Raw genomic sequence first — 15,528 nt, 5'->3', positions numbered from 1 at the left:
ACCTTAGGGCCCTCTTTCCTAGCAGGCTTCCCTCCCATGTTATTGTCCTCATTTCTAGGTTCAGTAAATCCTCTTAGAGGAGGGTAATTTTATACCCACCTCCTGCCTCAGCCATAGTCTACTCTCCAGCGCTGCTACCTTTATGTCAAAGATTTTGCAACCCTATAGTTACTCAGGTCACTATCATAGGCCTGTGCCCAGCACAGGGGCCACTGCACCGGAGACCTGGGACATTTGTCTGACATTTGACATTTGTCTCAGCGATGATCTGATTCTCATCTGTCTCTCTCACTGGTGGTGGGCTGAGATGTCTGGGACATAACAAATCCCTAAGAAGTATTTGTGAGCGAAGTGAATGGATAAATAAATACATGAATGAATGAAGGAGCTGTGAGTTCCAATGAAAGACTATCTGTTTAGGGAGGCAGCCTGAGATGGAGACCAGGGACCGAGCTGGGACACTTCTCTCTCCCCACCTTTCCCCTTCTCCTGGGCCCCTTGACTCAGGATCTGTGCACTGAGGCAAGGGGAAGCACCGACTTACAGGTGCTCTGAAATCCAAATCTGCCACACAACCACTGTGAAATCATGACATCACTTCAGGAGGTATCAAGCAGCATTCTAACATTTTAAAAAGACAAGACTACAACTAAGTGCTTTGCACACAGGCTAAGTATTGTTTGGGAAATTTTTGCTTCACCTTTTTTTAAGGAGTGCTCAGAGAAGGGAAGAGAAGGGAGGCTGTGAGGCTGTGGTTTAAGGGGTTCTTAAGGGGTTCACCTTAGGGTCAGGCAGCTCAATAATCTTTGCCTGGAGTCATAGACCTCTGAAGGGGCCCATGGACCAAGCTGAGCCCCGTGGCTACAAAAGAACTTTTCATCCTCTGCATTTTTCTGGGAGATGGTTCACTGCTTCCGTCAGATTCTCAAAGTGTGTGGTTTGGACTCCAGGTTGTTGTTTCTCCAGTGCCTGTTCTTTCTCATTCCCCTGTCAGTCTCTCTACCAGTGGTTCTCAAAGTGTAGTCCCAGAATCTACTGGGAACTTTTAAAAAATGCATATTCTTTGGCCCTTTTGACCTACTGAGTGGGACCCAGCTTCTGTGTTGACAGCCCTCCAGGGGATTATCTGGGGACCACTGCAGTTACTGTGTCGGCTGAAAGGCTATAGATTTCATTGTCTCTGGGATGGTCATGTGACACTGCTTGCTGAAGAAGGTTTTGGGAAAGCTTTTGTTTTCTCCATATAAAATGAGCTCTACAGATGCTGCAGTCTTTCCTCTGCTCTCTGCCTCCACGTCCCCCAGGGGCTCCACAGCTACCCAGAGACCAGGAAGTGGCAGCCTGTGTGGTAAGGATGGGGGAGCAGGAAGACAGAGGGTACAGTCTGAGGCTCTCCCTGAGCTGCTGCATCAGCCAGGCTCTGTCCTCTTGGACTTTCCTTCAGGGCGCTGTTAAACCTCTATTTGTTTAAGCTGGTGTGGGTCAGGTTTCCCATAACCTCCAGCCAAACACACTCCTAACAGATGCATTCTGTGACCCCAGAAAGCATAAAAACCATGGGTCTCAGCAGAGGAAGAAAGAGACAGAGGACATCAGGGACAGATGAGACAACCAGCCAGGGTTTTCTCTCCCTCTATTGTGTCTTTGAAGGCTAATGGATGGATAGCAGGGGGTGCTCCATGAGCCTCCTAACTCTGTAAGCAAACTCTTGTACAAGCTCATACTTTTGTGAGCATGTTTCTGAGGCTGTGACCCTGCCATCAAGCCTGTGGGGGAAGTAGAAAAGGGTCAGGATCCCCTGAAGGGCCCAGCCGAGGAGCAGCGCCTTACCTGGTCTGCCTTGATGGGTTGCGATTGCCCCCGGTCAGGCCTGTAGGGGTGCTGGAGCCTGAGTTGTACAGCTTCTGTCGGTAGGGCTGGCTCTGGGCAGCAACCACAGGAGCAGGCGAGACCTCCCTTCGCCTGTCTGCATGGTGGGAATGGCCAGTGGACTCACGCCCACCCCCACAAAGGCCAATACTTCCTGATGACTTGTGTGGCTTGGCCGGCCGAGGTGCCTTGGCCAATGACATGCAGCTGGGGCTGGAGGTGTAGAGGGTGGTGTCAATGCCGCTGTCACTGGAGCCGCCCTTGGAGAGGGGGTCTTGCTCTGGCTCCAGAGGGTCCAGGGGGTCAAACCAGCGGTCATCACTGTGGCTGCTGGAGGCGTTGCTTGACAGGGTATTGCTGCTGGAATGACTGGAGTACTGAGGCTCTCCCTGGAGGCAAGAGAAGTGTCATCTCTAGATTCCAGGTTGGGGCAAACCTTCCCTCCCTGGGTCCTACTCCCCTGAGTGTGACCCCTGGAGCCAGACAACTTCCAACTCTGGCTCCCTCACTTATTGGCCATGTGGCCTTGGGCAAGTACCTCAGTTTCCACATGTGTAAAATGGGGTTGATACTAACTACTTCATGGGGTCGCTTGGAGGGATGACATTATGTATGCAACAAGAGCTCACAGTTGAAGCTCAACATGTCTAAAACTCAGCTCCTGGCCTTCCCTCCTGAATCTGCCTCTCCCCCTCTCAATAATGGCACCACCATCCCTTCAGCTGTCCTACTCAAGAGCCTTGGAGTCACCCTGGACCTGCTTTTCACCTCATACCATGCCCACTTCAATAGTAAATCTTGTTGCTAGCATCTTCAAAACTGGTTAGAACTCACCACTTCTTCCGCAGCTCCATCCACTACCTCCCACAGTGGCTTCTTCCTAGTCTCCTTGCTCCTGTCTGTCTCCCGGCCAACCCTGCCCGTTTGTTCCCTATATGCACCTGCATCAGTTCATGTTCCTTTCCTGTTTAGAACCTTCCTGTGGTTCCATCTCACTCAGGGGAGAAGCAAGAGTCCTCACAAAGGCCCCCAAGTGATCTGGCCCCATGTTCTGGTCTCTAACTTGATCTCCCTCTACCTCTTGTTCACTTTGCACCAGCCACATGGGCCTCCCTGCTGCTCTTTGAGCATGCCAGGTACACATCCACTTCAGGGCCTTTGTACCTGCTGTCCCGCTGCCTGCAATTCTCTTCCCCCAGATGTCTTCATGGATCACCCCCTACTTCATTCAGGGTTTTGGCTTAAAGGTCACCTCTTCAAAGACCGTTTCTAACCACCTCATCCTAAAGCACTTTTTCCCTTAACTGTGCTTTGTTTTCCTTTCCCAGCAAGAATCAGTTCTTGGTGTTACATGATTTATCTGCTTATCTACTTACTGCTTGTTGCCCCTAACGGCATGTCAGCTTTGTGAGAACAGCGGCTCGTCTGTTTTCTTCATCACTGTGGCCCCAATGCCTGGCATGTTGCAAGTGCTCATCAAACACTCACTGAATGAATTGATGTGAAAAGACTGCCAAGTGCTCATCAAAACTATCTCCTTCTGGGCACACAGGACTACATTTCCCAGCTTCCTTTGCAGTGAGGTGTGGTCAAGGATGAAGTCCTGGCCACAGCAATATAAGTGACAGTGATTTTTGCTATTTCCATGCTTGGACTACAAAAACTTCCCACATGAACCTCTCTCCCTCCCATCCCCTGCCTTGGAAAGAGGCAGGGCAGGAACCCAGCAGAGGGATCCAAGGCCCTGAGGGACAGTGGGGCCACAAGATGATGTTAGAGACCAGAACATGGGTTCCTGAATCACCATGTGGAGAGCTGCTCTCTGAATACCTGCATTGAACTGTTACATGAGAGGGAAATAAACTGCTTTGTGCGAGGTCACTAAGACAGCCTGCCATAGCTGTCATAGCTGTTAACCTACTGCCATAGACTGGATGTTAACCTACTCCCCCAACATTTCTATGTTGAATCCTAATCCCGAGTGTGATGGTATTAGGAGGTAGTATCTTTGGGAGGTGATTAGGTCATGAGGGTGGAACTCTCATGAATGGAATTTTTAAGTCCTTATATATATTTACCTAATATTCCTATACCTACACTAATAAAAGAGAAACATGTAAATTGGTGTCACTTCACTATGCTCACCAGCCAATCAGAGCAACTATGCAAATTAACCCAACAAAGATGGCAGTTAATTTGCATACGCAGGCATGGAGCAAAGACTGAAGGCTCCGGCTGGAGTGAAGACTGAAGACTGAAGACTGAAGAGGCTTGGCTTCTCCGCTGCAGCCGCCCTAGGCTCTGCTCGAGGAGCTGGAAAAAAAGGAGGGGCTGGGAGCAGCTGGAGCAGAGATGCCAAGCCTCGCTGCTGCGGCCAGACCAAAGGCCTGGGTCCCAGGTGCTGGAGGAAGGAAAACCGGTGCCAGCAGCCAGGGGAAGGCCTATTGTGCGAATCTTCGTGCAACGGGCTTCTAGTATATTTATATTCCTCATGAACAGGATTATAAAATCCACATGGATATTTATGTCCTTATAAAAGGAACTCCAGAGAGCTCCATCACACATTCCACCACATGGGGTGAGAAGGCTGCCTATGAATTAGGAAATGGGTCTTCACCAGACACTGATCTGCCTGCACCTTGATCTTGGACTTCCCACCCTTCCAGAACTATGAGAAATAAATATCTGTCCTAGCTGGTTTGGCTCAGTGGCTAGATCATCAGCCTGCTGACTGAGGGTTCCAGGTTTGATTCTGGTTAAGGGCATGTGCCCAGGTTGCAGGCTCAATCCCCATTGGGGGTCGTGCAGGAGGCAGCTGATCAATGATTCTCTCTCATCATTGATGTTTCTCTCTCTTTTTCCCTCTCCCTTCCTCTCTGAATTCAATAAAAATATATTAAAAAAGAAAAAAGAAATATCTATTAATATAAGCTAACCTAATATATGGCATTTTTGTTACAGAGCCTGAGCTGATGAAGATACTTACCATGACTGATGAAATAATAAGGAAAGTGGGGCTTGAGAAGCTAAAGTGATTTAAAAAATATATATATATTTATTGATTTCTGAGAGGGTGAGGGAGAGAGAGATAGAAACATCAATGATGAAAATCATTGATTGATCAACGGGGGCAATGGGGACAATGGGGATCAAGCCCGCAATCCAGGCACGTGCCCTTGACTGGAATCAAACCTGGGACCCTTTAGTCTGCAGGCCGATGCTCTAGCCACTGAGCCAAACCAGCTAGGGCTGAAGTGATTTGCTCTGGATGACATAGTTGGTGAGCCAGGATGTGCACCTGGCTGGTTCTAACTCTAGCATTTAGCCCTCTGATCGAGTGAAAGTTAGCAAAGGTAGAGAATGTGCTCACATGTGGAGTTGAGAGGCCCAGGCAGGTAAAGCTGCCTGGCCCAAAGCAGTCATGGCAAGCCGAGCAGCCAAATTAGCTAATTCCTACAGCTCTGACTCCCCAGGGTGAGGCAGTGGGGCCCACACTCACTTTGGAATGCCTGTTGGGGGAATCTTTGCCTGCTGCATCCTGCCTGGAGGCGTGCTTGCTCCCACTGGTTCCAGCCAGGGCTGAGAGCCGGGCCTGGGCGGGCACATGCCACAAAGGCTCTGCAGGAAGACAGGAGACACATCAGTGGTTAGAGGTGACTCAGGTCTGTCCCGAGTCCATCCAAAGAATCTGGCCCTAAATATGGTTTGTGATGGAGCCATCTCTCTGCCGGCTTGTCTGCTCAGCGCACACAGGGCCATGACCCCATCAATGTATGTCTTGTGGGTATAACAACACTCAGTAATGGAACAGTTACAGAGCTTTTACTCTGTGCTAGGCCCCACTCTAGTGCTTTGCATGGGTGAACTCATCGAAGCCTTACAACAATCCTCCATCTTTATTCCCAAAGGAGATTGAGCACACTTTCATCCTTACTAACCATTTGTATTTATTTCATAAATTACCTGCTTGCACACTACCCAGTTTTCCATGGAACTGACTATTTTTTATCTTATTGGTGTATAGGATTCTTTACATATGCAAGGTAGCAATCTTTTGTTGGTTAAATGAACATAATTTCTTTTTGTTTAATGAAAATGGGATAATAATAAACACTGTCCTACAAGTTGATTTTCACTTTACAATATACTTACATTTTGAACAAGTGTAGGATTGTCTGGGACAGAATTATACAAGTGGAATTGCTGGTTCAAATGTGAAACAGATTTAAAATCGTGATGGTTGGTATGGGCAAAAATTAGTCTAAACTCCTAAAACAAGTGAGCCTGAATTGAGCAGCTGACCTTAAAAACAACAACAACAAAAATGCCACAAAAATAAAACCACCAAGGGAGGACTAGTTAGTATCTATTAATCTTTTAAATGCTCTGGGGAAGATGGGCTGCCGGAGGGTCACTGCAGAGAGCAGCCTGTCTGGCACAGGTGAGGTGTCACTGTCTGTGTGGCTTTCACTTGGGAACCATGGACATAAGAGAGCAGGGAGGGTGGCCACCTGCTCTGCCTCTGGAGAAGATTATCCTCTTTGGAGCAGCCCACACCCCGAGAAGGTGCTGGTCTCCTGGAGGCAGCCAACCCATGCCAGGAAACCACATTTCTACAGAGAGCCAAGCCGGTGGCTGTCACATCCAGCCTTAACTACCATTTATGACACACGTATTTCTGCCTCTGGCCTAGACTCTCCCCTGACTTCAGGCTGGTATATATGGCTGGGCACCTCCCACTGAACATGGCCAAAGCCAGCTCCTTATCTTCTTCCAAACCTGAATCTCTCAGTCTTTCCTGCTCCATCAATGGCTGCTCTATCCTTTCAGCTCAGGCCAAAAACCTAATATCACCCTTGACTCCTTTCTCTCTCACCCACATTGAGACATCAGGAAATTCTATCAACTCTACCTTCAAAATGAGAAAAAGAAATTAAAAACCCACAAAAACACCAAAAAACTCTACCTTCAAGTGACCATATCCAGAACCCGCCCATCTTTCTCCGTCCACTGTTCCCACTCTGTAGCAAGAGAGATCCTGTGATCACCTGAAGCAGATCCCATCCCATCTGTGCATCACACCTTCTGTCCCTGTCACCTTCCATCAGGTCTCTATATGGGTCTTCTACTGTTCCTCCAACACCAGAGTCATGCTAGCTCAGGGTCGTTGACTAGCTCTTCCCTCCTCTGGAATGTTATCCTAGCTGGCTCCTTTGCCTGATTTGCTCAGAGATTCTCCCAAATGCCACCAATCTCTCTCAGCACTGTTAGTTCCCACTTGATACTCAGTATCATGGGTGAGTACTTATCACTGCCCATCTTCCAGCAGACTGTCAGGGTATGTGCCTGCTTGGCTCACACCACATCCCTGGTACTCAGCCTGGTGTACTGCTAGTGAAGGGCTAGGTTCCTTTCCCTTCCTGGCTGCCTCAGTGTCCCTGGTTCTGCCCTTGGCTGGCCCTGAGCCTGGCCTTTCACTGATCCTCTGAACTGGCCCCCAGTGACCTGACTCTCATGCTTCACCTTTCACATGCTGAAACCATGGCCATGCATGGACTCGGGGTAGCTGGTGATCCTTGGGACACCTTCTCAACCTGGGTGCTCTGAGGCTTGAGAAACGACCACACTCTGTGGGTGAGGAATTGTGGGTTAAGGAGGGGTTCTAGAACCCGAGAGGCCTTGGTTCAAATCTTAATGCTGCCACTTATCAGCAGGAACCTTGGCCAAGTGACCACCTTTCTGTGCCTCATCTTCCTCATTTCTAATGGGGTAGTAAAAAGTGCCCATTCTAGCCCTAGCTGGTTTGGCTCAGTGGATAGAGCGTCAGCCTGTGGACTGAAGGGTCCTGGGTTCGATTCTGGTTGAGGGCACATGCCTGGGCTGTGGGCTCAAACCCCAGTAGGGGGGGTGCAGGAGGAAGCTGGTTACTGATTCTCTCTCATCATTGATGTTTCTATCCCTCTCACTCTCCTGTCCTCTTTGAATCAATAAAAATATTTTAAGAAAAGTGCCCATTCTATTGTGTTCCTGAGGTGATTAAATAGGAGGAAATGTGGAGTATCCAGTATTGTGTCGGGCATACAACAAACACACAAATCCTGTTGCTGTTACTAAGATTACTATCATCTGATCAGGGCTGGGCATGTCCTCATGTCTATCATAGTGCCTGACTCCTCCCAGCCTGAACCACCTTTTTTTCTGGATTTTGAATACATTCCAGACTTCATGATGCTTGCCTGATTTTGGGGGGAAGGGCTAGAGGAGCGGGATAAGGTGTCAGTCGATTTATAACAAGGTCCCAAGTAAGTGACAGGGGACTCGAGCTCTAGGAGACAGAAGAAACAGGAAGGATAATGGTGAGTTTCTGTGACACTTTATTTGGGGCCCATGGTGAATGCTGGAAAAATTTCCTCCTCATTTACACTTTAGTATAATGAGATCACCAAGCAACACTTTTCTCTTCTTCTGAACTGGGCGTGGTGGAAAAAAAAAGATGCAAATCTGTTTGTCTTGGAGCCAAGATCACAGACTTGCAGGCAGGGACAGGCAGGACCAAGGGTGTTTACAGGCCCTGGAGGGCAACCTACTTGCCTGAAGTCCATCTGTTTTCCTGGTTTAAGGACACCATGGGGCTGGGATGCCAAGGACTTCCCTAGGCCCCCAGTCCTGGGCTATGAAACCTCTTCCCTGCCCTACAAAGCCTGGGGAAGCTGGTAGCTTGCTGACATGGTCATTTTGAGCTGCCTGGAAATTCTGTAAGATCCCCTAAGCAGACATCTCCACCTCTTCCCCTCTAATGTCTGATAATTTCACTGGTTTTCTTTCTTTAGCATCTACCCATTCATCTAGTGGTTCTCAGACTTCAAAGGGGCAATAGTTTGTTATGCAAAATTATGTTGAAAATATTCATCTTAGTGTATGCACCCATGATCATCATTACAGATCTATGATAATAAAAGCATAATATGCTAATTAAACCAGACATCCTTCCAGACGTCCTTCCAGTTGACCTTCGGGACAAAGCCAGTGCTGTGAGGGAAGCCTGGGTCCCAGATGCCAGAGGGAAGCTGGTGCCGGCAGCCAGGGGAAGGAAGGCCTACTCTTGCATGAATTTCGTGCATTGGGCCTCTAGTAGGAGAACAGACAGATGAGAAGATGCTTAGTCTCCTCAGGCACCAAAAAAGTGTAAATTAAAACCACAATGTCCTGCAACTACTACATGGCTGAAATAAAAAGGTTGGTTGAGGACACGGAGCAACTACAAGTCTCAGATGTCATAGGTGGGGGTGTGAAATGGTTTGTCACTTTGGGAAAAGGTTTGGCAGTCTCTTATTAAGTTAAACATATGACCCAGTGATTCCACTCCCAGGTATATACCCTACAAATGTGTGAGCCTGTGCTTATCAAAAGACAGACACAGCAATCATCTTCAGCAGCACCAGTCTAAGCAGTGCCAAACTGGAAACCACTCAAATGTCCATCAGCATTAGAATGGAGTAGTCAGTGGTGGGTCATTTAGATAATGGAATGAGAACTACTTAGAAACTGTGTTGCTATATACAATCACATGGCCACCTTTCACCAACGTAATATTGAGTAACAGAAGCCAGACTCATGCATTCAGCGTGAGTCTACATTCTGTAACATGAAATTCAAAACCAGGTAAGATGAAGTTAGGCTGTGAGAAGCAGGATGGGGTGGCCTATGTGGGGTGTTGACTGGGAGGGGCCCGGGCCATGTTCTTGCCCTGGGTGTGGAACATGGCATGCTAGCTTTGTGATGTCATCACACTGGACATTCATGATTTGGGCTCTTTTCTCAGTATGTGCTGTACCTGTGTAATAGTCAATAATATAAACCAGGAGGGTCTGTGCAATGAAAAGCCTCAGAACCAAGTGGGTTCTGCTTCCCAAGAGCAACACTTTCAGTCCTTTCAACTCTTTCCTTTGGCAGTTGCCACCTTCATGTCACACATCTGTACTTGAATCTTCACAGACAATGTTGGCAGACACCCTGCTGATGCCCTGTCTGGGTGGAGAAGGATTGCTCCGTGGTTCCCAGTGCTCTGCAGGAGACCCCTCTAATCTATGTGTGGCCCTTAAAGTTTCCCTGTATGTTTTAGCCATCTGTCAGAAGGAGGGCGTTGCCCATCAAGCTGTGAGTAGAGGTCCTATAGGGTGATGTGGGAGGGAACAGCTGGCCCAGGGAAGCCTTCCCTACCTGGCTTCTGGCGCTCCATCGTGCTCTCCTGGCTGGTCAGTCCACCTGAGGAGGAGTCCCCGCTGGATGTCCCGTCGTGGCCAAAGTGGGGATCGAAAGACAGCAGTGGGTGTGGGGCAGCCACGTACCTGCAGGGGAGTGAGAGGAGGCAAGTGCAGGGTGAAGGGCTGGTGTGTCAAAACCACCTGAGAGTGAGTCTCCAGTGGGTTTTAAGCACAGGAGAGCCCAAGTGGAGGGAGGCTAGATGAGGCTACATGTGCTGTAGCCTGAGGGAGGAGGCCAAGGAGCTGCTGGTGGCAGGGAGTGCTGGGCAAGGAGGGGTCCTCCAAGGAGGAGGAGGAGCAGAAGCCACTTTGGTCGATGGCCCTACCCACAGGCTCTTCAGGAGTCCTGTGTTTTGGCTGTAAAATGGGGTGTCAGCAGCTCCTCACCCCAGGCCTGTCTTGGGCTTCCTCGCTCTGGTGGGGAAGAGCAGGATAAAGCAGTATATGTGTACACATAGGAGCCCTGGAGCCAGTAGGTTGGGGTTTAAACCTCACCACTGCCTCTTGCCCAGCCAGGCAGTCAATTTTTCAGCTTGGAGCCTCAGTTTGCCTAGTTGTCAAGAGGTGCTCACAACAGCCTCTTTCTTGTGGGACTGAATGACTTAGCCTGAGGCTGACATATGACCCAGGGTGAGCCAGGACAACTGGCCTTCAGACTCTGGAGGAAGGCACTGTGGGAGAAGCTGTGGACTCAGGTCTCAGAACTAGGCGATCGTGGCTCAAACCCTAGTTCTATCCCTTACGAGCAGCATAAATCATAGGTTTCCGTTTTTCAAACTTTAGTTTTCCCATTGGAAAAAAGGGATAACATTTTCTACCACACAGAGTGTGGAACAAGTGAAATAGTTATCTCCCAGTCAGAGATTCTCCTGGAGGCTGGCTCCGCACACCCACAGGCCATGGCTGAGATTTAAGAGACGTGACAGAAGTCTCACCCTGGGCCTCAATCCCAGCGGCATTCTCTATGCCCTGGAGTGAATCCGATGAGCACCTCCTAATGTCCATTCCACCACACATCAGAGCCCATCATGAAGGAAACCTGCCTCGGTTCAGGGACAGGCAAATGACACAGTTTTGGCCACTGAGATGGGAGAGCGTGTGAGTTATTAAGACTCCCACAAAATACTCTGGCTTTCCACCTGGGAAGCAGGTAGCAGGATGACACTTTCTGGCCCCTTTAGATCGACTGGGTGGGCTGTATGACTAGATCTTGCAGGGGAATGACTGGGAGGTGATGGTGCCTGTGTCCTGAGAGGTGTCCTGCCCACTGACAGTGGAGTTGCAGTGTGGGTGTGAAACAAACCTTTACTGATATAAGTCACTGAGAGTTTCAGATGTCTGTTACTCTGCATAACCTGACTGAAATGGCGAAAGTCCGCTGGGGCATGGGGGAGAGCTTCTGGGAAAAGTCTCTTGCTATTAAGAGAGATGATGAGGAAAGATGGCCTCTCTTCTTAATCCAGGCATTGCTGGGTCCAGATATAACACCATGAGTCTGTGCTGGCCTCTCATGACAGCCTGAAGATGGATGAGGCCAATGCTGAGGGTGGAAAGGAGGAGGCGGAGGAACGAGGCCCTCGATAATGCTGTCACAATACCTGATTAAGCCTCCCCGAAGCCTGTTCTGCCTCTGAGCCTCCTTTTCTGTGAGATGATAAATTCCTACAATGTTTGCAGCAGCCAAACTTCAGTCACTTGCACCCCATGGACGCAGGCCCTGTCCTCTGGGGGTTACTGAGTCTCTATTTATGAGGTGGATGCTGACATTCCCCATTCGGCCACTTGTGTCCATATACAAGTAGGGTGATAACCTGGGACCCCCAACATCCCAAACAGAAGTTAGCTTCTCCAAGGTCGTCTTGCCAGCCACAAAGCCAGGGTTACCGCTGCAAAGACAACTCCAAACCCCTAGGCTTCAACGCCACCAGGGCAGCAGACGGGTGCTTCAGTGGTGCACTGGATTTTCTGAAAACTCAACCCTTCTTGCCTCCGAGTGTACATATTATCCCTGCCCTCCCAGACCTTGACTTCTAATGCCTCCAGGAAAAGGAGAGCCCAAACAATAAAATGCATAAGCAATCTTCACCTTATGGGTGACCTGGTAAAATGTGGCTCCACCACAGCTGGAAACTGAAGTATGGACATGTTTATTCTATTTTTTCAAAATGTCTGTATCACATCCTGAGCACTAAAGGAAAACATCAGCAGTGGCTGGGGTTGGCAGAGGAAAGTGGAAGGTATGAGTGGTAGACATGTAGGCGGCTCCCCCAATATCTATTCTCTGCTTCTGCCCTGCTAACAGAATCCCAACTATATCTGGGGCAGCGTCAGCTAACAAACAGACTACATTTCCCAGACTTTCTTGCAGTTCTGGCCAATGAGTTAAAGTGCTGCATGTGACATTCAGGAGATCTCTGGAGGTGTGTTGTGGGTGCCACTGCCTCATCATCTCCTAAAGCTGAAGCTCCAGCAGCCACTTTAAGACCAACAGGCAACAGGCCAAGGATGGCAGAGCATTGGTGAGGAGGAGCCTGGTTCTCTGACAATGTGGGAGAAAGAAAGAAATTATTTCATCTGAATATCTGCTTTCTATATTATGCAGCTAAACCTAATCCTAACTTTAGTGGGACATACAGTCAAACCTCTGTTCTCAAACATGTCCCATCTCAAACACTTTGTTTCTCGACCAAGTTGTTCACTGAAAACATGTCTCCATTTTCTAACACAACTTCAGTTCTCAACCTGATAACCATGCTGATATATCAGCATGACAAAAAGCACCTCTCAGGCTACACCTCAGGAAATTGGGCTGTGAATATTTTCATGTTTGTTCGTGTTCTCTCTCTTCTCTTCTCTTCTCTTCTCTTCTCTTCTCTTCTCTTCTCTTCTCTTCTCTTCTCTCTCTCTCTCTCTCTCCTGGTGAAATAGACCATTAGCACAATTTTAAAACATAAAGAGGCCATGAGTATGCTGATGTTGCTAAGGATATGAAAGTGGTCACAAAACAACAATCACAGGCATTAAGGAGGTAGAAAAACTGTTGTTGATTTAAATAAAGGAAAAGCAGTTTGCCAGTGGTGACAGCATTTCGGAGGCAGTGATATGTGAAAAAGGAGTCTGGAACGTATTAATTCAATTGATGTTATTTCTAATGGGAAAAATGATTTGGTTTTCAAACAAATCGCTTCTCAAATAGCCTTCTGGAACGAATTAAGTTTGAAAACCGAGGATCCACTGTATTTACTATGCTTCATCTCTCAGCTACTGTCCTCAATCAAGACAACCTGTACTTTGTCCATTCATATAATAATCCCAGGGCAAACTGAATGACCTATGCTGACCATTCTTTGGGGGGCTAAATAAGTCCCATTCAGGGCCTTCTATTACTGCCATATCTGGTCAAGTTGATTGGAAATCAGGACATTCCATCATCTCACCATGTACAGCTCTGGGCAAAAATCCCTAGAACAAGAGATCAAATATATATTTAATATCTTCTGAGAAAATATAATGTATTCTTATCTTTTTTCAGAATTGGAAATCACTTTAAAACTAAAGGGTTTGAAGTTTTAGTGAGGAACTAACCAGCTGCAGTTTCAAGAGCCTCCAGACACAAACGACATACTGACTGACCCTGGGAAAGCCAAGGTGGGGGTTGCCTTAAGATGAGCAGGGTTGGGCTACTGGAATAGAGTTTCCCACTTGGCCACAGAGGAAAGTAACAAGAAAGACGTGAACGTGAGGGGAAGGCTACAGCCTGCTATCAATCGCCTACCCTGACTGATGGGACAATGGAAGGGTAGGGCAGACAATGTAGCCACTATTGGCTGCCACTCCAACAGCTAGCCATCTTCATCTTTGTCCTTGCTGGTGGAACCTAAATTCTGCTCTGGAGGCCATCCCTCTGCCATGTGGTTTGAGTACATCCTGACAGTTTAAGACAGTTATGTTGGTCCAATGGGACCTTGCCAGGGGTTGATTCAGGAGTGGGCACTCTTGAAAACAAAGAGAAGTTTTCTCCTCCTCTTCTGCACGGCACTGGTTTTGCTGGGGGCCACAGTAGCCATCATGGGTTATGAGTGGAGCTGGTTCCTGAGGACCTCACTGCAGAACTAACCAGCCCTAAAGCCACCCTAACTCTGGACTTACTATGTGATGATAAAGCCCCTTAATGCTTCCTACCTTCTCGAGTTAGGCTTTTTGTCACTTGCAGTCAAATGCCTCCTAACCAATGTACTACTCTTTATGGAGCTGAAGGAGAAAAACAGGAAAAAAAATTAAAAACTAACTAGGTGGTCTGATGAGCAAAAGTCTAGGGCCCAGTCCAGCCCTGCAGGCTTGCAGAGCTGGGCATATAATTCTGCCTTAATAGTCTGCACTGAGTGGGTGGGTTATTATTCCTGCACAGGAGGGGGGCAAACTCCTGAGGACAGGGACAGCATCTTCCAGCCTCTGTACCCCAGCTGCCAGCACAGGCACCACACTCAGTAGGAACAGTCATCACCCTCATGGAGCACTTACTATGTACCAGGCACAATTCCAAGTGCTATAAAGGGTGTCCCTCTTTCAATATTCTTAACACTGCTCAGAGACAGACATTTTAAATGTGAGCAAACTGAGGTGCAGAGAGGGAAAGTCACTTGCTCACACTCACATGGCAGGCAGGAGTAGGCCAATTTGCCATCTTGTCTCTTGGTAAATCTAAGATGGGCCACAAGACAGCTTCTGTCTATGAGGACCTTTGCTTTCCTAAAAGTAGCAACCTGCTGGAGAAGACAGCATGAGACAGAGGATTCCTGAGGGAGAAATGTCTGGTGCTGGCCTGGAATATCGGGCTCAGGACCCACAGGCTCCAGGATGTCACGGGGCAACCGTGTAGCAGGAAAAGAGGAAAGGAGATGAGGCCAGAGGCCACTGGGGCACCCTGATCTGCTCCCAGCCTCTTACTGCAAGCTGTTGACTGCCTGTGAAAAACACTTCTGGGGGTTTCAGTGATGAGGTGTGCTAGGAACATTTGGCAAAACTTGAAGCCTAGCTGCTGATAGAGATAAAAATGCTGAGATATGGGACACAGAGAGCAAGGCAGACTCCACTAGAGCCCTGGAAAGAGAAGGGTAGGGGGAGAAGAGCTTGAGTCAAAAGAAAAGGCATTAGTTTCCTACTTGTCAATGCCAGAGAGCCTAGAACACAAAATCACAGCCATGAAGTGTCACAGTGGGGCGGGGAAACCCACAGGAACCATGTATGTTGCCTTAATTTTTTTTTTTTTGTCCTCACCTGAGGATATTTTTTCCATTGATTTTTAGAGAGGGAGGAAGGAAGTAAGGAAGAGAAGGAGGAAGAGAGAGAGAGAGAGAGAGAGAGAGAGAGAGAGAGAGAGAGAGAGAGAGAGAGC

The 15,528-nt window shown here is 48.3% G+C and overlaps 1 protein-coding gene across 4 annotated transcripts in view; it reads right to left on the bottom strand.

The window, feature by feature from the left end:
- SIPA1L3 (signal-induced proliferation-associated 1 like 3) overlaps positions 1–15,528 on the bottom strand; it is a 120,841-nt gene that overhangs the window by 43,968 nt on the left and 61,345 nt on the right. For all 4 annotated transcript variants that reach the window (XM_006773128.2, XM_006773127.2, XM_015570069.1 and 1 more), the window contains 3 exons: positions 10,090–10,217; positions 5,369–5,487; positions 1,831–2,258 (listed from right to left, as the gene is read on the bottom strand). In XM_006773128.2, coding sequence (XP_006773191.1) covers positions 1,831–2,258; positions 5,369–5,487; positions 10,090–10,217 — 675 coding nt within the window. The remainder of the gene's footprint in view (positions 1–1,830; positions 2,259–5,368; positions 5,488–10,089; positions 10,218–15,528) is intronic.

The sequence above is a fragment of the Myotis davidii genome, unplaced genomic scaffold (genome assembly GCF_000327345.1).
Source record: "Myotis davidii unplaced genomic scaffold, ASM32734v1 scaffold166, whole genome shotgun sequence".
Taxonomy (NCBI): Eukaryota; Metazoa; Chordata; class Mammalia; order Chiroptera; family Vespertilionidae; genus Myotis; species Myotis davidii.
This window is presented reverse-complemented; position numbering and strand designations above follow the sequence as displayed.